Source organism: Capricornis sumatraensis, chromosome 12, assembly GCF_032405125.1.
Source record: "Capricornis sumatraensis isolate serow.1 chromosome 12, serow.2, whole genome shotgun sequence".
Taxonomy (NCBI): domain Eukaryota; kingdom Metazoa; phylum Chordata; class Mammalia; order Artiodactyla; family Bovidae; genus Capricornis; species Capricornis sumatraensis.
Genome location: NC_091080.1, coordinates 40703631 through 40728050, shown reverse-complemented (window position 1 = coordinate 40728050; position 24420 = coordinate 40703631). Strand labels below are relative to the sequence as shown.

The window sequence follows — 24420 nt, the reverse complement described above, 5'->3', positions numbered from 1 at the left end:
GGACCCGGAGATCTGTGCCCCTAACTACCACCCCCAACCCTGGCGGGGGACCACCTGTGTGCCAGTGACAAGGGAGAGCAGTCCTGGAGCCCAGGAGCTTGTGGAGTGCGCTCAAAAGCAGGCGTCCCCCACCTCTGCAGGGAGGCAGGGAGCTACCCTCCCTACCCCTCAGTCACTGGGGCAGGGGGGTTTGGCCATAACTCAGCCTGAAGGTCACTGCTCTCATCAGGGGTATGGCCCGGTCAGGCCAGTCTCCCAGCGCTACTGGGTTCATTTCTGCTGCTTCGGCTGCTGGAGGCCCGCAGAGGGGCCATGGTTGGTACAAAGCAGGGCCAGGCCCCAAGGGGGACCTCTAGTTCTCCCACGGGCCCAGCCAGCCCCTGCAGCCCAGGGGGCCAAGGGTGGGGCTGTCTAGACGGTGCTGTCTGGGGTGAAGAAGGTGGTGCTCTGTCAACAGCACACTCACAGGCTGGTTCTTTGAACATTGAGCTCTTTCCCAAACAGATAGCTGGTTCAGGCAAAGGCTTTACAATTATCTACGAGGGAGGGAGGACCCAAACCTACCGGGTGTTCCTCACTGTCAGAGCGAAAACACTGACTACACGTGTTTTCACTGTGTTTTGAAATCGGAAACGGGGGTGCAGCTGGAGGATGCAAGCCAGCCAGCCGGTAGCAGAGAGGACAACGAGCTGCCGGGCACAGGCGGGGAGGGGGCGAGTGGGTGGGTGGGGGGCCTGAGAGATGCTGGGTCACCTCGAAACCCACGCCTCACGTACCCATCAGCATCCACACAGCAAACCGGACCCACGTGCCCTGGTCCAGCTGCATCATGAGATAGACGTTCACGAAGATGCTCAGGACAGGAAGGACCGGCAAGAAGGGCACCTGCGGGGACAGGCGGCACAGCGTCAGGTGTGACAGGCGGACAGCGTGAGACGGCAGAACCACCCGAGGGGCACGCCCTCCCAGGCCTGATCTGGATGGGCGGGGCTGAGTGGGGAGGGGCTGAGTGCCAGGCCCCACTCTGGCACCCCCCATCCCCTCAGCACCCCCAACACACCCCACAGGCGAACCCTCGCAGGTGGGAGTTTGTTCTGAGCAACACTAATTGCCACAGTGAACTTGCGCCTCACTTCTGAGCTTGCTGAATGATCTTATTATCTGTAGACTCTACGCCTGAAGAGGCCCTGGTCATCTCTGAGGCCTGGTAATGACACACAATCGACCAGGGCAGACGCTTACTTATGAAAAGCTTACAGGATGTGGGGCACTGCCCCACCCAAGGGCCAGGGGCCAGCCTTTCTCAGCAGCGCTGTCTGTGCCCAGCTCACATGCCCCTGAGTTTGGCCAGCAACCACCTCACTCTGCACACCCAGGCCTGCCGGAGCCCTGCAGAGCAGGGTGGCCTCCTGCAGGAGAGTCAAGATCATGTCCTCCCAGGGGTGGGTCCCTCCAGCTGTCAGGCTGAGCTGTTTACCTTGAATGAGAGCTTGGTCTTGCTCTCGGGCTGTCGCCAAATGATGGCTGTGACCACGGAGCAGAGGAAGGCAGAGCCCATGAGTAGAAAGACTGCCCACAACTCCCCCTTCACCAGGGCGTCCTTGCCAAGCACAGCTGCCATGCAGAAGGTGATGACCAGGAGCGCTAAGAGGGACAGACAGAGAAAACCGCACTTCCGTCATTCCCCAGGTTCCCACAGGCAGATCAGTTCTTCCCAAAACCCCGGGAGGGTTGGGCTCCATCTCTGCAAGCACCAATCCCAATTAGGGCAGAATAACTGACATCGTGGTCCCCCTGGGACCCCAAACACCACATAGGGAAGGGCAGGCTCTTACCTAGGAGGCTGGTTGAGATGTTCACGATCAGCCCAGAGAATTTGGAAGGCTCCGTATTTTTGGGTGAGAGTACGGTTTTCAAAGAAAGCCTCTCTGCTTCCGGTAAAAAGCCCGTCTGAGAATCGCTGCTGCTCACCAACTCATTCTGGTCGACTGGATCGAGCTCATCGCTAGTCCTGGCCATCTGGTATACCATGTTGGGCTGCTCGGGCTGATACCTGTGAGGCAGCATATTGTTTAGCCATCAGATTAGGCTTTAACTCAGCACAAGTACACACACTCTAACTCATGTTCTTAGTAAGGCTTCAAAGGGAAGCTGCCTGGGACACAAGGCATAAAATGGGAAGAAAATGGTCAGAATGATACATGCGTGTGTCCTAAGATGCTTCAGTTGTGTCCGACTCTTTGCAACTCTGTGGACTGCAGCCCACCAGGCTCCTCTGTCCATGGGATTCTCTAGGCAAGAATACTGGAGTCGGTTGCCATGCCCTCCTCCAGGGGAATCTTCCTGACTCAGGGATCGAACCCACGTCTCTTATGTCTCCTGCATTGGCAGGCAGGTTCTTTACCACTAACTCTCCGCAAATAGAAACAGAAGAGCCCTGGGCCTCACTCCTGCCTCAGGGCAACATCCTCTTCTTTTTATGTCTCCTTTTTGAGGCAACTTGACCTCCACCATGAAACAGCCCAGAGGAAGGTGCTGAGATCGTTTCTCTCACTCTGAAAAGTGTGAGATATGAGGCCACTCACAACAAAACTATAGTTGTAGGAAGCTAAAATACAGACAGAAACAGAAAGCAATCATATTAGGATCCTAATCCATGCAGAGAGCCAGAGAAACGTGTCTGCAGGCTGATGGATTTGAGAAATTCTATTTGCATGATTTAATTGGATCAATTTATTTAAAAACTCTAAGTGCCTTGGGATAAATAACTCTCTAAAGCTGGGTGAAGGACCAAGCCTATGGCGTGATTTCCAAGACACAAGCCACCTGCAAGTGAAGCATTCATTCTAAATGAGGCTACTTATCTTCCCAGCCAAAAGGAACAGCGCTCCAATCTCCTCCACCAGCTTCGAAACATGCAGTGCTTTATGCATTCTTCTGCATAGAATCTTAAGAGTGAGTATGAAGATACTTCACCATTTTTTTTTCACTGATTCACTTAATAAGAAGGCTGGGGGAGACTCGGAGAAGATTGTAGCACTGAGCTCTTGGGAAGAAATACGTGGTCGGAAACACTAGCTCTAGCTGATTCTCCAGAGCCACTACTGAGGCTCAGCCCAGGGACGGTAGCTGGAGAGCACGTTAGGGATGGAATCCGTGGCTTGGCAAGATTAAAGCCCTGCAAAGTAGGGGGTGCCTCTCGCCAGGAGACCACACTGGATGTCTATGCTACCTGGGGTCACCCCTGGGAGCAAGGAAGCAGAGCCCTGTCTCCCAGAGCAAAGGAAAATTGGAGCAGGGTGAGCATGGAGAGAGGGGCGCTGTGGCGGCCAGGAACCCCAGGACACTGAGCCCCGGCCCGGATCTGCTGTGTCATGGCCCTCCACGGGGCTGGCCCTGTCCGGACGAGACTCAAAGCAGAACCTGGAGAGTCTTCCTGCACATCACCCCCAGCCCTCCAGGCCCTGTAACGGCCCTCTCACCTCCATGGAAGCATCAGTGTCCCCAGTTCTCCCAGTGCCCACCAGGGCCAGGCCCTAGTCTCCGGTCCAAACTGAGATCATTACCCTCAGCCTTCAAAAATTCCGATCCAAAGATGCAGCCCCCAGCCATCAAGTTGATAACCTGTCTCTGTCTTCCAGACATCCAGCCAGAAAAATCAGAGCATGTGAGAGAGAGAGAGAGCGGTCGAGCTACCCCGGACTCCTTTCAAGGCTATTCTCTGTAACTAGACTTTCAAGCACCAGGTCCCACCCTCTCCCAAGCAGTTCCCAAAGGAATGATCCACAGCCTCAAGTTTACAGCGTATAAACCGTTAACACGAACTGGTAGCAGGAAGCTGGCAAAGGGCGTCTGCTCTTCTGTCCTGGAACCCAGAAAGCCACACCTACCGTAAGACCAACACGCAGGCAGCCACCAGAGAGTAAGCCAGGAGAGTGCCAATGGACATGAGGTCCACCAGGTCCTTCAGGTCGAAGAGGAAGGCCATCACCGCTGGGGAGGAGGAGACGAACATCAGGATGGGTGTGGGCCCGAACACCGTGGCAGCCAGAGCCACCACCCGCCCGCGACCCAGGGCACCTGGGAGGGCCTCCCCTTCCCCCTGCCAGCCCTTTCCATGAAGAAACATGGCAGCACTGCTTAAAAGGAAGGAAAGCTCCGGGTTAAACCACATACACAGCTCCCAACAGACAGTAACAATAAACAACATTTAAACAGAGAGAGCACTTTTATCAACATGACCCTGGTGACCCCCATGGCAACTCTGCCAGCCATCCCTGCACTACAGATGGAGAAAGCCAAGTCCAGACGTGTTGAGAGACTTACCTAAGTAAGGGCACACAGCTAGTAAGTGGGAAAGCCAGGCACTGAGCTAGGTTCTTACGGCTCTGGGGCAGTCTGTCTTCCTCTACACCATGCGGACTCACAGAGAGACACGCACATCCACCCATCCACCACCCACCCACCACCTACCCATCATCCACCCATCCACCATTCAATGGCACTCATGAGCACGCCAGTCACTGGGTGCAAGGTGTATGCCACTGAACTTTGGTCTTCCCAAGAATACCACCTGAGGCCTGCATCAGGAGGCAACAGTGATGAGGAGCTGCGTGAGGGCAAGTCCGGGAGGGCTGACAGGGGCTCCTAACCCAGAATATGGGCGTGGAAAGCGATGTTATTCCCAAACAATACCAGTCCCTTCACCACAACCCCACTTAACGCAAAGCAAAACATGCAGTCTTTTTTGAAAATCGTTCCTAGATTTTTATAAGTGTATGCACGTGTGTTTATGGGGATATATGTGTCAAGTTTCCCACTTAAAAAATAACTTGGCTGGATCTACTTTGGGATACTTTCAAATCACATGCAATCAACACAAGTTGAAATATAAACACAAAGCCATTACTTTTCCACAAATACTTCTCAAACCCACACAAACCATGGCAACTAAAACAAATTCAAATTGAGGTTAACTAACAGAATTAAAGAGCAGCGAGGGCCTACTGGATAATTAGAAAACCCACTGTGTGTGTATCAAATGCTTACGTCCTCACTCAGAGAAACCTGAGCCAAATTTCGTCCATGGGAGGTGATTCTTAGAAAACTAAAGACTTGTATATCACTCTGACCAAATAAAGAAAAAGAGCAAACCCTTGGTCTGGTGATACAAGAACTTTACAGTGGCTTTAAAGATTGTAGTTTCATCTCCCTTAATCAGCACAGGAAGGAAATTAAGGCCAGTCTTCAGTACGATCACATTACATGTAAATATTGGAGGAAAAAAAGAAAAAACACTCATTATTTCCAGTTCCTTAATCCCTTAAACACATGGGTCACATACTGACACATGGTGTCACTTAACCTGCCCACAGCGATCATGCTTGAGAATGCAGACTCATACAGCACACGTGTGAAATAAGAAAAACTGGCTTCCTTTCGTTAAACAACATTGACCCATAAAACTAAGCACATTTTGCTAAGGGTGTGAATGCTGTTAACAATTCACTCATTAAGAGGGTCAAACGCCTCCCCTGTGGCTATCTGACAAGTCCCTGTGATCCAGCTGTGGCTGGCACGTGTCCTCATTCACCACGGAGACCTCCTGCTCCACACATGGGCTGGAAGGGCCCAGCCAGCCTGGCCCCAAAACAAACCAGGAACCGAGAACCACTGCTGTCCTCCCTGGGCGTGCATCCTCACTTCCCCCTTCTGAGCCTCCGCCTCTCCTCTGTGCACCTGCCTCTGGGCTGTGAAAAGCAACTCAAAGAGGAAACAGAAAACCAAGGGTCTCTTTCAAGGCGCACACAGAGGCCCAAGGGTTCCCCAGCCCGCTGCTCCCTTCTGTCCTCTTGGTGAGGGACCTGATAGCAATCCGTCAGCTCCACCTCCTCTCTCCTGCCATTTGTTGTTCATAGGCTCAGGGCGGAGGGCTACCCCAGACACACCCTCAGTGTCCCCTGGGGAAGAGGTGGCATGTTTTATAAAACGCTGATCATAAGGGATTCTCGCTTCCTAGAGAATTCACGAGCTAAGACACACGGATGGTGAATTTCCAGCACCGACAAGATAGGGGATATACTGTGAAGGACTTTACCCTACCAAGGTCTACTCAGGGACACCTGGGGAAGGGGCAAGACACAGCTCTGAAGGGACAGTGTGCATGCCGAGCTCAGGCCAGTGAGACGGTAATCACTGGAAAATGCAACCTGTTTGAGAATTCCATTACATCCTCTGTGAAACTAGCATCTGCCTTTTGTCAAAAGGCACTCAGTTACCTAGCGACAAACCAGACTCCAAGGGTAAAAACCAAACGTTAAAAAGACCAGTCGCAACTTCTCTCAGACGGGCACAGGTCAAGACATTTCCTTAGGGAGTAATAACTCAACCGTTAAAATGCTGGATAGGAGATTCCAGTTCTTACCGGCAATGGCACCCGAGGTTAAGGTGGCGATTATCGGTGTTTTGGTCCTGTCATTGATTTTGGCCAAAAATTTAAACAGCAGCCCGTCTTCAGCCATGGCATAGATAACTCGAGGCATGGGAAACATGGAACCTAAAAGACTAGATGGGAGGAAAAGCGAACTGCATCCGTTAAGAGAGCTTGGGAGAATAAAGGCATCGCAACAGGTGTTCACACCCAGGAGAGGGAGCCGGCTCCAACCTGGGAGGCCCGTGGCTCAACACACAGAGCCTGGAGGAGCGCTTGCAGCAAGTCTGCACATGTGTGTGAGTGGGAAACGCCTAACGTAAACCAGCGTGGCATCTAGACACAGTTCTATGGAAGAGACGTTCTGCGTTTATTCCTGCGATTATCTCCAGCTGAATCAAAAAGAAAAACGTCACTGCCTTCATGAAGATCTCCCGGAAGTCCACAAAGGTTTCCTGTGTGTACAGGCTAGCAGGAAGCACGAGAGCAAAATGATTCTCATTAAAAGGCATTTGCGGCACTTGCTCCTTTTTAATGGTAGCCTCTGCTTTATGGCCAAAATAAGGGCCAGAGGCAGTGCTCACAGAGGTGGCCTGGTCTGGCCAGTGGCCACAGTCAGGGACAAGAGACCCAGCCCTTGCTGAGCCAACAATGATGAAATGTGGGCCTCAGGCTATTGAGATGAACGTCCATAATGCAAAGACAGCCCCAGGGATTGATGGAGAGCAGCCCAAGGGGAGAAGTCCCACGATCGGGGCTGGGTTGGGCTCTACTTCAAGGGGAGAGAGGAGTGGTCACGGCACACCCGCCTTCCCGAGCGTCTCTGCCCCTCACCTGGTAGACAGGGCGCAGAGGGAGCCAACGGCCACCGCATACTTGGCTCCCTCCCAGCCCACGTGCTTGAAGGCGTCTGGCAGGGGGCTGTCCTTGTCCAGGCAGAAGTAAGGCATCATGAGGGTGAGGGCGGCTGATACCCCGAAATAGGCGATGAAGCAGATGAGCAGGGATGCGACGATGCCCACAGGGATGGCCTTCTGTGGGTTCTTCACCTCCTCCCCTGCAAGCCGTGAGGAGTTCAGCCGGAGGGCTTGAGACCACCCTGCAGCTTATGGCCCTGCAGGGCCAGGGCCCTTCCAGGCTCCGGGGAACCCAGGGGAGAGGCCCTCAGACCAGACACAACACCCAAGGGCCCAGGGAAGGTGCTCTCAGCCTTTGCGCTGAGAGTCAGCGAGGAAAAGAGAACACACTGGAGGCTGGAGCCCAGCCCCCTCGAGCGCCTGGATGACGTCAGACTAGGTAGCCACACTCCCCCGGAGCGCGCGTGGGGTCTGCCGCCAGCTGCAGCCACGGTGCTATCACCCTGGGCCCACAGGGGACAGGCAGGCAAGTTCCTGTCAGGCAGGCCACTTGGGGAGCAATGAAAGGGGGATTGGCAGGAAGGTGCAAACCCACACTCGGGCACTCAGGAGCAAATGGGCAGCGGCGGGCATGCACACACCCGGGGGAGGGGAATCAGATGCCTGGCCAGGCGAGCCCAGGTGTCCCGAGGGCGGTGGACCTACCTGTGGTGGCGATGCAGTCAAAGCCCACGAAGGCGTAGAAGCAGGTGGCTGCCCCCGACAGGACACCAGAGAACCCGAAGGGCATGAACCCACCGACACCGGGTTTCCCTTCCTCTGTGTCACTGAAAGAGAGAGCCTCTGTCAGGGTCACAGGCCCCTGCTTCGTGGGCCTGAAGAGGAGCCACCCTGACGGCCACCCCGAGCAGCTAGGCCCAGTCCTGCAGCGTCCCCCGTCCGGCAGGACAGCAGCCCCGGGGCTGTGGGCAGACGTAACGCCAGGACCCCACTGGTGGCCAAGGGGCCGGGAAACAAACGCCTCTCTGGCCAGAGGCCAGTGCGGGTCATCACCGCAGAGACACAAGAGCACGAGGATGGCCAGTGACAGGAAATCCCATCAGCTGGCAGAAACAGTCTCTTCAAAACAGCATGAATGCCCTGTGTCATGCATCAAACTGGGACAACCCTGAGGGATGGCATGGGGAGGGAGGTGGGTCCAGGATGGATGGGAGACACATGTACACCCGTGGCTGATTCATGTCAATGTATGGCAAAAAAGACTACAGTATTGTAAAGTAATTAGCCTCCAAATAAAATAAATAAATAAATTTAAAAAAAAAACAAAAACAGTAAGAAGGCTAAATCTAGACAGACAAGCAGGAGACAGGAGGCGCCCTCTCCGCTCAATTCTTCACCGGCTCACAGTGACTGGTGAGGGGGCCCGTGAAGCTTCCTGAGTCGACTGGGTTACTCTAAAACATATTTCAAATTGGCCCTACTTCGCCCTGAATTAACGGGCACTGATAAATTTGGCACGAACAAGACCCAGGAATGCTGGGGAGTGACTTATTAAAAGCTCTCAATTCTCTGTAGTCACGTTTCGTCCCCAAAAGGCAGGCTCTTTTTGTTTGAACTGTTGACCACAGGGTGTTAGAGCTAGTTTCACGGGTTCGTTTCCTGCCTGCACTCCAGTTAGAGAACCAACTGCTGATAAGTGCCTGCCCACGGAGCAGGCCATTGGAGGACATGCCGGGCACCCGGGCCTTAATCAGAGGTCAACCCAACATGTGACCACTCGGCTTTCCGGCCTCTCTTGCAGCTGAACGTGGCCCCCTACTGGATTCTGGCCAGGGGGATGTGGGCAGGAGGAACACGTCTTCCGGATCTGAGCGCACGGGCCTCAGACTCTGGCCCCTGGTGGGAGAGCTGGGTCATGCCTGTGCCCACCCACAGCCCAGCTCTGACCACACTGTGTCCTTGGGGATAACGGGTCAGCGAGGCGGGCAATCAGGCCCCTGAAAGCCTGCACGTGTCCATGCTGGCCAGCCACCCCCAACTGATCATTCCTGGAGCTGAGATATCCTTGTAAAGCCACTGCATTTTAGGATGATCTCTTCAAAGCATCAGTTTAACCTTTAGCCACAATTAAAACAGAATTGTAAACAAAATTAGAGCTCCCCGTTCTCCATCCTGAGACCCTAACATGTATCAAAAAATCTGACAACAACAAAAAAAAGGTCAGAAAGATCCACTCCAATGTTTCGCTTTTGTTTCCCGAAACAAGGTGAGCTTGTTGGTAAGGGCGTGCCCAGAGGCCTGCAAAGGCACAGGGTGGAGAGCCAGCCGGTCACCTGCTTCCAGCCCTGGGCGTCCTGAGCCCAATACGGAAGGACACTGAGGCCATGGCATCTCAGGGCTGACGCGGCCCACGTGGAGTGAGAGTGAAAGAGGTAGTCATCATCACGCTGTGATAACCTCAGTTATTCTGAGAAACTACTCTGAAGAACACCTGAGATAAAAAGTTCCAACGACTTGTTTGTTCAAGGTGATCAGATAGGAAGGCATTTCAAAAGAAAGCAGTATCCGTGTGGAACCGCAGAGGAAAATCTTCCTTTCTGAAAAGGAAATTCAGAGTTCCATCATCAAAAAGGATACGGGGAAACAGGGACAACGGAGGGAGCCTGACCTCGGTCCTCACCGAGGCAGGGTTGGAATCAGCATCCAGAGATGCCGCTGTCTCCCCAGCATCTTCCTATGTCGTACAACCGACAGTCAAATACAAGGCAAGAAAACACAAATTTCAGACAAAGGAGACACCCTCAGCTATCTGACTGCAAAAAAAAAAAAAAACAATTCAGTAGTGACAAAACATCCTAGCTCAAATTACATTTTTTAACAGAGACTGTTCTGGACTGTGTTGTGGTAGCCAAGGTCCGCCCCAGCCGCACCACGCCCAGGTGCCCAGAGTCAGAGGGACACCCACTTGTTCAGGCAGAGGTGACCCGACGTGTTCTGGAAGTCCTCCTCCGTGAGCTGCCAGTTTTTAATTGATCCTTTCACAAACCCCGACACCATGATGAAGCCCAGCACCAGAACGTTGACACACGTGAATATTTTGTTGACCATGGCTGACTCTTTCACACCCAGAGTTAAAAGTCCTGCAAAAGGGCATAGACAGAAACGGCCTCAGTGCTGACCTCGGGCCAGCAAGTCCCTCTGGGACGGGGGGTGGGGACGAGAAGGTGACGTTAGAAGAATCTGAGCAGCGTTAAACCTCCGAAGAGGAACGAGGCTGCAGTGACTCTCATCCTAGAGGCAGGGATCAAAACAACCCAAGTCCGCGGGGTGTTGAACAAAGCCATCAGGGCTGGACTTCCAGCCACCTTGTGGAATTGAGACAACAACCAGGAGCACCCCAGGGACAGCAGGGCTGGGGACGTCTGAGCCAATGGCTCCCCTCAATAGCAAAGCCCTCCCTGGCATGAAGGGAGGCGCTCCCTGAATCTCCATCACTGAGAACCACCCATTGGGTAGGAGTTCATTTCCTCCAAGGAGACACTCTGTTCAGTGTCTTGAGAGAAAAAAAAGAGTTCTCCAGACATGGAATCATTCAGATGCTCTGTGGGGTGTTAGCAGTGTCCGCAGCAATGACCACCTGGGGGCCCTGCCACGGAGTCCCCTTCTTGGGACTCAGTACATGTAGAACGTCTGAGCCAAACCAGCTCTACCTCGAAAACTCGAGATAAAAAAAATACTGGGTGAAAAAGCACACGTGACGCTCCGCAAGCTGCAGGTCCGCCTTGGGGGATGCAGGACACACTTCTGTGGTGCACCCTCAGCCAGGGAAGGAAAGAGCCAAGGGAGGTGCCCAGTGGTGCACCCTCGGCCAGGGGAGCAAAGAGCCAGGGGAGGCGCCCAGTGGTGCACCCTCGGCCAGGGGAGCAAAGAGCCAGGGGAGGTGCCCAGTGGTGCACCCCCGGCCAGGGGAGCAAAGAGCCAGGGGAGGCGCCCAGTGGTGCACCCTTGGCCAGGGAAGGAAAGAGCCAGAGAAGGCGCCCAGTGGTGCACCCTCGGCCAGGGGAGCAAAGAGCCAGGGGAGGCGCCCAGTGGTGCACCCTCGGCCAGGGGAGCAAAGAGCCAGGGGAGGCGCCCAGTGGTGCACCCCCGGCCAGGGGAGCAAAGAGTCAGGGAAGGTGCCCAGTGGCACGGGGCCACCGATCTGACTGCGTGTCTCTTACGCATTCTAACGTAAAAGATGCTCTACGTCATAGACTGATTTCTGAAATACAGGCATTAGAAGGGCGTGGAGCAATTCAGGGAACACTTCACACTCCGCGGTGTTTGTTCTTCAGCCTCCCTCCCTCCTGTCCTTATGAAAATCTCACTCGTGAATACTTAATTTCTGATCCGTGTTCCTGCTAGCTGGACCAGACATACCGCTGAGACTGGCCCCGTGCAGAAAGATCTCAATTACGTGTGTAATTAGGTGTGTAAAACAAGGCACAGATGTTTTTAAAACCCATCCAAAATCTTCTAACCTCAAAAGAGAATTTATCTGCGTTTAAGCTTAATGTGTACCTTAACAAAACTCCCAACTGGGTGGCAGAGACTCAGGTCAACATCACTAAGAAGAAGATACCATCAGCTGTGTTCAAACCCTGTCTGCAATTTTAAAATTCTGTACCAGCAACTTTGTGGGGAAACTTCATGATATAAGGGGGTGTTTTGCCGGCTGGTTGGGTGCAAACCACCTGAGCCGTCTCCAACCCCAAGGTGCAGTGAGCATCGGGCCTGGTTCCTCCATGTCATCCTGGCTGACGAAGGCCAACTCTCCTTTCTAAATGGTCATCCGCTGAATCAGAAGAACTTGTATTCCTGGGTCACCTGTACACAAAGCCCGCAGCCCTAACAAAATCCTACTTCACAAACACTTAAAGCAAACACCTGAGAGTCTCTTTTAATTAAACAGCACATAACTCGACCTATTCAATAGGCCAACCCTATGTGAATCTCTGAGAAGCCATTTTGACAAAAAAAAAAAAAAAAAAAAACCAGATGTCTGCATCAATTAAAGAAGACAAGAAAACAGGGGGATGGGAGGAAGAGAAAAGGAGGGAGCCTGAGCCTCACTCCAGACTCCCAGGCCCCTCCTGATGCACCCGACGTGTGACGGTACCTGTGAGGATGAGAATGATGATCACAGCGAATATGTCCGGGTTCTCGGCCAGCACCCCGGGTGCGTGCAGGGCCATGTGCTTCCGCGAGAACTCCCCAATGGGCTTCCCAATCAGCTCATCAAATGTCGCGCTCCAGGCCCGAGCTACGCTCGAGGTACCTGCCGAGAAACACACCATCAGATGGAAGAGAAGGCAACAGTCAACACAGCGCCTGTTGTCGACACCTGCAGGACCCACAGGGGCTCACAGCCTGCGGGTGCTGGTGAGCAGGGGACCCCGCAGCAGCCACTGTACCCCAGGACATGCTGACTCAGAAGGGAGGGCCAGTCGGAGTCTGCAGAGAAGCCAGATGTAGGGCCTGGGAAGAGATGCATTCTCCATCACAACCAACAGAAATGTGTGTGAGGGTGAGAGTGTGTGTGTGTGTGTGTGTGTGTGTGTGTGTACTATGTGTTTTGAACCTACATGTAGCTGAATCATAGTAAAATTTAACAAAATAACACCATCCTGACCGCCTAGAGGCGCTCTGACAGTACTGAACTCTATTTTATTTCACTGTAACACAAAATCCTGGGGACAGACAATTCAGGGGACCTCACGACCCACCCCTGCAGGTCTTGGCTGCCATAGGCAGTGGGGGCCACGTTCCTCCCTGAAGACCCTCAACAGTGGAGCTGACAGGGCCTGCCTCCCAGAGGAGGCCGGGGGACCAAGGACAGCAGCTCAGGGCTGGCCCCCTCCCCTAGCAGCCAAGTGGCTGACTCACCAACCCCCACCCCCACCCCTGCCAGAGTCAGCCACCTCTGCCGCTCTGTGCCAGGCCTGGGGGGACCATGGGCCCCGAGGCTCTGATCGCACGGAACACCCACAGGTGTGGAGTCCAGCACCCCCCACCACCACCCAAACGGCCAAGAGCACCCGACTGTTCTCTCAATCCAAGTAACACGCGTCACTGCTTTTCCAGCAACGCTTCCCGGGAAATGCCGCTAAAGTTCCAGTCACCACAAAAGGCGTCTTCCTTTATTTGTAAAGGATGCCATGCTGGTGACCGTCACCTGCTGGTTTAGCAACGGCAGGAGCTTCATGCTCACCGTTCTGTTTCACTTGCACGCAAGCTCTCTGGAAACGTAAAGGGCCTTTTAAAGTAGCCACATTCCCACCAAGAGGCTGGGCTGTCAGATCGGGTAATTTCTGATTTCTTCTTTGTGCTTTTCTGCATTTCTTAAATTTTTCTGTATCAGTGATGCATTTACTTGAGCAATCAGGAAAAAGACTGAAAGAGACGAGGTCCTTTTCTCACTAGCGCCGAGCATCCTGATTCTGCGTCTCTTTGTGCTAACGGGACTAGCCTCTTGGGGGCTGGGCTTGTCCCCACTAGGTTCCCGCGTGCTTGGTCTTTAGGAGCCAGGGCAATGGCGCCCGCGGCAGGCCTCCACCTTGCACCAAAGGCAAAGGGAAAACGTGCACCAGTGAGGGGAGGCGGGAGGTGCCGAGCTTGCGGGGAGCCAGACCCCCTGGGTCTGGGGAGCCAGGCTGGGGCGGGAACACCAGGAGGGAGGCGGGCCGGCCCCGGCGCGGAGACCTACCGATGATGTAGGACAGGATGAGGTTCCAGCCGGTGATGAAGGCCCAGAGCTCGCCCACGGTGACGTAGCTGTAGAGGTAGGCCGAGCCCGTCTTGGGGACCCGCGCGCCAAACTCGCCGTAGCAGAGGCCGGCCAGCACGGAGGCCAGCGCGGCGATGAGGAAGGAGATGACGATGGCGGGGCCGGCGTCCTCCCGCGCCACGGCCCCGGCCAGCACGTACACGCCGGCCCCCAGCGTGCTGCCCACCCCCAGCGCCACCAGGTCGAACGTGTTCAGGCATCGAGACAGCCGGCTCTCCTCGCGGCTGCAGTCCACCACCTTCCGCCGCAGCATCTGCTGCCCGATGCCCATCAGCGAGGTGCACCCCATCCCACAGCTGCAGGTCTGTCGAGGGGAGGACAGAGGCGGGAGCTTCGTTAGCGCTCTGTTCTCACCCAGGGACCCCTTCACCGCAGCAGGTGGGCCATGCGGTCCTACACTGTCACTGGCAGCTAAGGCCTCACCTCTCACGATCCCACCACCCGCGGGCAGAACACCCACCCACGGCTTCCCGGCCTCAGGTTTGACCAGCGGGAGAAACACCCAGAGGCCAACCCACCCGCTGATGGGACTCTGCTCTCTTGAGCCCCCACACTGATTTCAGTTCCCAATTGAGAGCCTTCTCCAGGCAGAAATAGCAAGAGAAGCGCAATTAAGCCCGTTGTTCATGCTGAGAGTCATACAATTCACCAGGAAAAGTAAGCTGTTACTCTAAGGGTATGGGCTTCCTAGGTGGCTCAGACAGTAAATAATTCGCCTGCAATGCCTGGAGAATCCCTGGGACGGGGGAGCCTGGTGAGCTGCTGTCTATGGGGTCGCACAGAGTCGGACACGACTGAAGCGACTTAGCAGCAGCAGCAGCAGCCAGTGCAGAAGACGCAAGTTTGAGCCCTGGGTCAGGGAGATCCCCTGGAGAAGGAAACGGCAGCCCACTCCAGTATTCTTGCCTGGAGAATCCCAGGGACAGAAGAGCCTGGCAGGTTACAAGTTCATGGGGTTGCAGAGAGCTGGACACGACTGAGCAGCTAAACAACATTCCAAGTGTGCTGTGGTGGAAGGCAAACCAAACTAAATATGAATTTAACCATCAGAGCCCAGAGGCCTTCAATGGCAGTGACAACACTTTTCAGACCTTCCCAGGACCAAGCAGGAGCCAGGCTGTCTCCAGTTTAACAAAGAGCATGCCCAGAGCAGAAAACCATTGAACTGTTACGAGCTAGGGCCCCTTGTAACTGTCGCCACTCTGGGAAGCACTTTGCCTCTGCACCAAAATGCGGGCAGAGTGCTATGTGATACAGTCCAGATGGTACCCGCAGGGTCCAGTCATCGACCTTCACAGGGACCTTATCACTCCATGGAGCCCAGGATGCCACCCACCTCCTGAACCACATCCCTGGTCAGCATCCTCTGGGAGTCACTGGCCAATCACAGGAGAATTCGTCCCGAGGGGGCGGGGCCTGCCTGGAGCCCCAGGGAGGGGGAACCAGAGCCCCTATCCTTCCAAAGAGGACAGTGTGGGAAGCGGAAACCCTGACAGAACATCTCCCTGGCCAGGCGGCCAAGGTCGACATCAGTAAGTGACAGGTGATAATCGAGCGTATGATGTGATGAGAAGGGCCTTTACCTCGGAGAGCTTCCTCCCCAAGGCCGTAACCCCAGGCTAATCCCGAGAAAAGTATCAGACAAATCACAGAAGAGCAACTCTCTGCGAAGCACCTGCGTTTCGCTCGTGTGTGCGTGCACGTTCTTTCTTTCAGTTGTGCCCAGTCCTCGGGTGTCATCAAGAACAAGAGAAGTCCGTGAGCTGGTGCAAACAGGAGGAGCCTCGGGACACAGGACACTAGCCTAGAGGACGGGATGAGGCCCCGGGATGAGAGGAGGCCAGCGGGGAAAGCTCAGGAAGTCTGAACAAAGCACGGACTTCAGCTGTATCCATACCAGGCGGTTGGCCACAGCCGAAATATCACACTAGTGTTAAGATGCTAATCTCAGAGGAAGCTGGGCGTGGGCACGCAGGAACTACCCTCACAGCTCCTGCGAACCTAGAAGTGTGCAGAGATAAGCGATCATTATGACTCTGAGCCACGAGAAATCCACCTTGATGACCAACTGGTGTTGACTGATCTACCTCACTTTGCTGCAGTTAAGTGACCAGAAAGTGCAACCGTCTCAGGGGAGACGGGAGAGCCGGCAGAGTCCGTACCTAACCACCTGGAACCCTGGACTGCCTGCCCACACCCCTGTGGGCTGGTCCCCTGCCCAGCTGCAGGCCAGGCCCCCTGCGAGTCACAGAGGGACGGGTGGGGGTCCTCTCCATATTTTATCTGATGGGCCAAGATGAAGAGAAAAAAAACAGTCTCTCGAGACTCAAAAGTTTTCAGCTAGAATGGGGAATCAACTTCTCTGGTCGGAAAGCCTTCTTGTAAAGATGAGGAAAAATAACGCAGAGAGCCAAGAGTCAAATGGGGTCACGAGCTCGGAAGGTGCAGGGGGGCCAGCTCCATATCTGGGTCTGGCGTTGGTGGGGGGGTAGGAAATGATATCACCCTTGGTGAAGGGGGCGGAAGTGGGAGGAAATGAGGGAAGATGACCTTATTAGTGGAACAGCGTGGAGCAGGAAAGTCAGGGGTCTGATAAGAGCCGAGAGGGCAGGGAGAGAACAGGAGACAGGACAGACAGCGCCAGTGCCCGGGATGCTTGCGGCCACTCGCGGGCCCACTACTGGCCCTTGGTTGGGAGCCCCAAGCCCTGAGGGGTCCCAGCGAGGCGGCCGTTGGGGAGCAGGTGCTGAGGACGCACTGGGGGCCAGCACTGTCTAGGAAGCCCAGGGTGCAAGTCCTGCCTCCTTCTTTCTTCCTTCCAGGATTTCCCTGAATTCATTCAAGCCAGACTATGAACCACAACAAAGCCTACAATAAACCACTGCTTGGATAACAAGTTAAAAGGAAGATGCACCATTTCAGCACCACCCTCAGTGGAAGGGCTGTGCCAGGGATGGTGGGAAAGGTGGTGAATAATTTGGCAGCATCATCTCGGGGAAAACCCAGAAGGGAAGTGGAGCCTGAGAGCACCTGACGACCCGCCCTGCTTCTAACGTGACTGATAAATGGGACCGACATTTAGAGAGAGCGGGCACCCACTCCCACCCTCTCCTCAGTTCAGTTCAGTTCAGTTGCTCAGTCGTGTCCGACTCTTTGCAACTCCCTGGACTGCAGCATGCCAGGCCTCCCTGTCCATCACCAACTCCTAGAGCTTGCTCAAACGCAGGGCCATTGAGTCGGTCATGCTATCTAGCCATCTCATCCTCTGCCATCCCTTTCTCCTCCTGCCTTCAATCTTTCCCAGTATCAAGGTCTTTTCAAACGAGTCAGTTCTTTGAATCAGGTGGCCAAAGGATTGGAGTTTCACCTTCAGCATCAGTCCTTTCAATGAATATTCAGGACTGGTTTCCTTTAGGATGAACTGGTTGGATCTCCTTGCAGTCCAATGGACTCTCAAGAGTCTTCTCCAACACCACAGTTCAAAAGCATCAATTCTTCGGTGCTCAGCTTTCTTTATAGTCCAACTCTCACATCCATACATGACTACTGGAAAAACCATAGCTTTGACTAGATGGACCTTTGCTGGCATAGTAATGTCTTTGCTTTTTAATATGCTGTCTAGGTTGGTCATAGCTTTTCTCCCAAGGAACAAGCATCTTTTAATTTCATGGCTGCAGTCACCATCTGCAATGATTTTGGAGCCCAGAAAAATAAAGTCTCTCATTATTTCTGTTTCCCCGAGCACCATCTTCCTCTGAAAGACCACTCTATCCTGGGCTCTGGGAAGGGCTGGTCCACAGTCCACACACCTTTCTCACAGGGGCTGCTGTCTGGGGAAGCCAGAGCTGCCAGAGTGACTGTGCTGGGACACCTGGCAAAGGGCAGGCAGGGGGACACCTTCCGAGAGCCCACTGACCTCACTATAGGCTGAAATGAGCCCCCCTGGACACTGCAGCTGCAGTGAACATGGCACACGCCCCTGGTTATCCTTTCTCCATGAACCCACTTAACCAACCCTGGGGACCCAGCACCACCTTTAAAATAAAGGGGCCGGGGCACTGAGTTCTGTAAATTTGGACCTAGACACTGGACTGCAAACACACGTGAAAGGGACTTTCTGGCTGAGACTCCCTGGACATAGCTGACTTCTTGTAAGTGGGAAGATAGCAGCCATTGTTTCTCAGGAAGAGTCCTGGGCTGGAGAGAAGTGCTCGGGTGCAGTGAACAGGAGCAGAGCAAGGCTGGCTGTTTGCTCTTGGGCTGCCTCTCCTGCACGCCCTCTCTGTCTGGGGAAAGGGCAAACCCAGTCCCCTGGAAACCGCTGGGGCAGGAACGCAACCAGTCGCCGCCGAACCCCAGGGCTGACAGTGCGGACAGCACGAGTGCCGTGTCCAGTTCTACTTCCCAGGGTGGGAGAGACTGAGATGCTCACTAACCCAGCCCCGGGCTTACTTTAAAGTAACGTCCTTTCTTTCTCCTTGGCAGTAACGAAAAAATCTGGGTTCTCCAGGCAGCAGCATCTGTTGGTATTGTGCACACATTACCCCACAACTCACGTTCATGCCTGGACTCCTGAGCTGCTCATTCAGCCAACAGCTGAAAACAAATGAAACTTCTCCATGTAAAACCAATCTAAGCACGTAAGCCTCGCCAGTGTCAGGGTCGGACAGACTTCCTGCAGTCAGGATTTACGCAGAAAGTCCCCAGTATGCATTGAAAGCATTATCTGGAAATTACGTTATCCTGTCTCCCAGGGAGAAATTTTTGCAACAGTCAAGAGCTATACTTTCATTTCAGTTTTTGACAGGAATCCTGTAACAGCAAGAGCTTTGGCTCTCTCTCACTCCCAACTCACGCATTATGAAAGAATGTCCTCTTAGAAAGCAAAGGAAATCTGTCCCTTTCCCACAGAATTTCTAACTCCAAGTTTGATTCCAGTGATCACTATGTAACAGTCGGAGCAAGATGGCCCAACAGGTCCAGACTGCTGAGATAAAGACTTTAGGATGCGGTGTTGAAGGTGTCTGACAAAGGCAGGCAGGTGTGAACTGTATGATTTTTTTTTTTTCACTCAGACTTAATGACAGTCCCATTACCGAAACAGAAGAGCTTGATGGCTTCATGGAGGGAGGGGAAGAGGTCACAGACGGAGGCTGTGATAGACACTAAGTTCATAAATTCTTTGGAGAAAGTCTTAACGTTGACATTTTTTTCTTCATATGTCTTTTTTTTTTTTTAAGTGGTCATTACATTTGGGAGTGGTCCTAAGCAGGGGAGTCATATAGAGTAAACCCTGTCATTCCAGCAGGAGACAGACGTGCTGATGTCCACACAGGACGCTGAGCGGGGACAGGCAGTCCCCAAGTCCCCTTCAGCCAGGTGGGGCAGGGCTGCCCAGGAGTCCTGAAGGCTCTGGAACACCTGCAGCTTTAATGAGGAAGGGAGAAGAGGTGAAGCCACCTCAACCAGACGTGGTCCAAAACAAGAGTGTTCCAGGTCACGGGCCACAGTGGAGGAGGAAAGATGCATGCAAGGAACGCAATCTGCGTTGAAGGAAGTTGTTCTCCAAGCCAGATCCACTTCCCCCCGGTGGCAGGAGGCCCAGGTGCAAGAACTTTTAAGTTTAAAGAAAACCAGGATAGAGGGGACTGGTTGACACAGATGAAGACCCAACACGTGGGTGTGTGGAAGGAGGTTAAGGAAACGACAGAACTCAACTGGTGCACAGCAGGGCAGGGGGGAGGCGAGGGGAGGAGGGGACCCAGGGAAGTGAAGGTTTGTGGCGGCTGGGGGGCTAGCCACGCCCCCACGTCCTCGCTGGGCAGCGGGAGCCCGTCCACCGCCCGTGAGATGTGACCTCAGGACTCGGGCTCTCTTAAAGTCCCCCAGGGTCTACACCCATCTGACCCCAGGCAGCGATGGACAAGCTGAGGGCAGAATGGAACTCCTCCTGAATTCAGGGGTCTCACACCTGGGATGATGCCCTGGGCTGACACAGCCAGGCTTAGGGAAAAGCAGAAATGCAGTCCCAGCTGAAGAGGCAGAGAGTTGGGGCCAGTAACTTGGTGGAGGGCATGCAGCCAACAAAAGATGGGAGTCGAGGCTCAAACTCACGCCTCACCGCCTGCAGAGCCTGTGCTGTCCTCTGAGTCAGGATCCCTGGGGCCCCAGGGGTGCAGAGGGGCTGGGGGGAGAGGCTGGACAGCTAACTGGCAGTGGGCAGGAGGGTGGTGGTGGTCCAAGCCCCCATCTCAGAGCTAAGCGTCCACATGACCCACCGGCAGGGTTGCATCTAATCGCCTCTGCCCCCAGAACCTACGAGGCCCACGAGCAGAACATACGGGACCAGAACACGTACAGGGCCCATAGCTCACACTCAGTACGATCACTGACTTAATTTCAGGGAACTTAACAGGACACTGGCTGGACGTCTGTCCTTCATCTTAGGCAACATCTTCACCATTGACTTCAATGACTTATGAGGGTCTGTCCATCAAAGGAGATCTCATTTGCTGAATATTCAAAGGTTCAAGTCACCCAAGAGTCCGGTTCTATTTCTCTAAATGAATACACATGTAAGAAGATGCTATTTGGGTTAAAATTCAGCCCAAGCAACAAGGAGTTGCCTCTGAGGCCTTGAAAGTTTCCCAACAGTTCCTTCTGTCGTGGGAGGTGCTCCTCTGTGGGGACAGCTGGCGTCCCTGTCATCTCTGCCCAGGGCTCCTTGGGTTACACTAGTGCATGTCTCTGGGGCCTCAGTTTCCACATCTGAAAAACGGGGTGGCTCTCTGGTCCTGCCTTAACGGATAATGCACAAGGAGTATACTAAGACGGCTTCCCTGGTGGCTCGGTAAAGAATCTGCCTGCAATGCAGGAGATATGGGTTCTATTCCTGGGTCAGGAAGATCCCCTGGAGGAGGGCATGGCAACCCACTCCAGGATCCTGGCCTAGAGAATCCCATGGACAGAGGAGCCTGAAGGGATACAGTTCATGGGGTCGCAAAGAGTCAGACACGACTAAGTATACACAGGCAGGCATGCTAAGAAGCAAGTTATTCCCGGCAGAGTCAGCACTGGTTCTTTCTTCTAAGTCTCAGCACCTGCCCATCGCCTCTCCCTCACAGAAGCAAGGCAGACAAATTCTGGCAGTTTGAGGTCCCCATCACACGGTGGTCATGAACTGATGCCTGGCCTGACACTGTCAACGTTGCTGGCTTACCCACACCCAAGCCTGTCCACAGCGTTTGCCCAGACCCAAGAAAGACAGCAGACAAGAAGCCAGTGGACGACCAGTAAGTGCATCCTCACGAAAATCAGATAAAATCTAGGAACGCTTCCTCCTGTAGCCAGCAGGATGTGACTAAGAGTCTTTTTGTCTCCCGACAGTGTTTCCATCACCAGGGGAGCTGTGCTTTATCAAGATACACGCCCCAGTTCTGTGTGTAGAAACGCATTACAACAGAAACCTGTGTTTCGTGAGGGGCTCAGAGCTGCTCCAACACGTACCTTAGTGCTTCTCAGTTCTCTGGGATGGAAAGAAGCGAACATGTTCCACCTGGTTCACTAAAGCCGGTGACGGACAAACTCTGTGGGCAGGCCCGGGGGTGGGGAACGGGCCCCCTGCTCAGGGCAGGATCCATGAGCCAGAGTCCAGCAGGGGCCTGGTCCTGAGTAGGGTGTGGGTCCGGGGGTGCTGGTGAGGGTTCTTTGTAAAGTTGTGTGTCTGTGAACTGTGGACACTTCGTCTGGCTCTCCAGACGAATGGAAATGTCTTAAATAAAGATCCCCCAGGATCAGAATTCAGACTAACTGGCAGAACACTGTTTCTTTAGTTCTCCAGGCTCTAAGGAGTCCTGAAAAGCATATTAGAGATTTCAGAGGCTCCTCCAAAAGTCCTCTTTCACAAAGCGCCAGGGCAGCCGGCCCCTGGAACCAAGCAAGGCGGGGACTCCTGCCCAGCGGATCTGACCTCACTGCTCGGTCACAGACCATTATTTTCCCATTTACTCAGTTACTCACTCAGCAAATTCTCACAGACTCACCTATTTACCCATAAGCCTGGGGCCACTGGAATCCTCAAATACCTGTCACTTCCTCCCTTCCCCTAGTCTTCCCACTGCCACAGGCTACTCTGAAAACAGTTAGAATTTCTAGAAAATGCACTGACTCAAAAGTAAAGTAGCTGTGAGAAGTCAGGGACAGCTGCCCAAACCGACCCGGACAAGAGACTCTCGGGAGCTGGGGTCCTGAAAGCAACACAGCACACCAGCTCCTCGCCACACTCACACACGCGGGTGCACCTTGTCCTCGCCAGAGACCAGCAGAGGCACAGGCCTCCCTCCTCTCCCAGGAGGATGGGTGGGCCCCCAGCCATAGCCACCTCACTTTAAGCAGGGAGCCAGGATTTGGACTCACGTCCTCTGACTCCAGGAGCCCTGTTCCAGAGCAGGTGCCAGAGCGACACGACTTTGACCAAATGTACCCTCTTCCCGCTTGACAACACTCAACTGTGTCACCCTATCTGAAATCCCACAAATAAGGGAGTCACGTGGGTTAAGACAACCTCTTTCTGCATGCCACTACTCCTGGCAAGTCCAGTCAATGAGTTACTCACACGGTGGCATGGATCTGCGTCACCCGCCCACTTCCCGCAGCCACTGGCCAGGAGCCACTGGCTTTGAAGCAACAGGCACTTTCTCTGGGTCCGAGGACAAGGAGGTAACTGGGGCAGAAGGGCCCAGAGGGGCCTCAGGGGAGAGTTCTGGAAAGCACACAGAGGGCAGGGGCTTGGAGAATCATTCGGAGGAAGAGCTGCCAAAGAGACAGACCAAATATTGCTTTGGGAGAGTCCGTGTCTCTGAGCAAAGTGGGAGGACAGTGTCAAATGAGCCTGGCAGCAGCCCTTGAAAATAACAGGAACACACACAAGTGTGCATGTATACTCAGACTGGTAGAAAATTACAGGAACACACACGTGTGAGTGTATACTCAGACTGATAGAGAATAACAGGAACACACATGAGTGTGAGTGTATATTCAGACTAGTTGAAAATAACAGGAACACACATGAGTGTGAGTGCATATTCAGACTGGTTGAAAATAACAATACACACGAGTGTGAGTGTATACTCACACTGGTAGAGAATAACAGGAACACACACGAGTGTGGGTGTATATTCAGACTAGTTGAAAATAACAGGAACACACATGTGTGTGTATACTCAGACTGGTTGAAAATTAACAGGAACACACACGAGGATGTGTATACTCAGACTGGTCTGGAAGGAGAATCATGGCAGTGTCTCTGGACAGATTACTGGCATTTTTGCCAGCATTTTAACATTCTTTCAGTGACTGCTTACTGTTTCTGAACTGAGGGGAAGGAAATCTCTTTTAAAGAGTCCGCCTTGGAGGTACCTGGGTACGTGGAGTTTTATTACGTTTTCTCTCTGCATACGTGCCCACTGAGAAATTCCCAAAAGCAAGAGAGAGGGTTTCCTGTTAGGCTGACCCAGAAAACAACAAGGAAACTCCTCTTGAGACCTGCAACCCCAGGGCAGCCCCTTGATGCTAAGACACAGTTATGTACAAAGTCTCTTACGCATGATTAGATTGAACCATATGAAACTGTCGATATTCAGCCAATTTTTTTTTAAACTAGAGAAACAGCCAAGAGTAAAGGATTTGTACTAGGCAGTTGTGGACCATGTCCCTAGACATTTCTCTGGGCCTAAATGGTACCATTTGGGGACTTTGCCTGAAATTACAGAAGCCAATGTGAGTTCCAAAGAAGAGGTTAAAGGAAAGCGAAGAACAGAGTGGTTTGTAGGTTATTCAAAACCCGGGAGAGAGAAACCAACAGACACGTGTTTCTGTGCTATCCATGGTGCGGGACATATGTGAAATTTCAGGTTCACCCTCCCCCCTTTTCGGCAGGTCACACGCTCACCTGCCCGAGAGACAAAGCTCAGGCCCACCAGGCTGAACAGGTGAGGCTAGGCTGGGCTGCAGGGAGCAGGACGGGCCAGGAGAGCTGCGGCTGGGCATCTGAGGGATACGCATTTAAGATGTAAACCTTTTACATAAAGGAAGGGTTGAGGGCAGCAACCACATACCACTGCGAGGATTAATCAGGTCTTACTGGGCGGGACAGACCCGAGGGGAGAGGGTCCCAGGCCGCCACCCGCCTTCTTTATTTGGGGAGCAAGCAGGGTATTTTGATCCAGCTGACAAAGCGCCTGTGTGCAAGCAGATACTCTGTCCTTTCCCGTGTTCCTGCATCTGCTCCATCCCTGTCCTCTCCTCTT

The 24420-nt window shown here is 53.6% G+C and overlaps 1 protein-coding gene across 1 annotated transcript in view; it reads right to left on the bottom strand.

The window, feature by feature from the left end:
• SLC7A1 (solute carrier family 7 member 1) overlaps positions 1-24420 on the bottom strand; it is a 57971-nt gene that overhangs the window by 629 nt on the left and 32922 nt on the right. The window contains exons 3-12 of the mRNA XM_068984576.1: positions 14033-14417; positions 12446-12604; positions 10253-10427; positions 7993-8114; positions 7265-7487; positions 6425-6564; positions 3891-3993; positions 1836-2053; positions 1478-1644; positions 777-885 (exon numbers count right to left, since the gene is read on the bottom strand). Of these exons, the coding sequence (XP_068840677.1) occupies positions 777-885; positions 1478-1644; positions 1836-2053; positions 3891-3993; positions 6425-6564; positions 7265-7487; positions 7993-8114; positions 10253-10427; positions 12446-12604; positions 14033-14402 (1786 nt within the window). The 5' untranslated portion in view covers positions 14403-14417. The remainder of the gene's footprint in view (positions 1-776; positions 886-1477; positions 1645-1835; positions 2054-3890; positions 3994-6424; positions 6565-7264; positions 7488-7992; positions 8115-10252; positions 10428-12445; positions 12605-14032; positions 14418-24420) is intronic.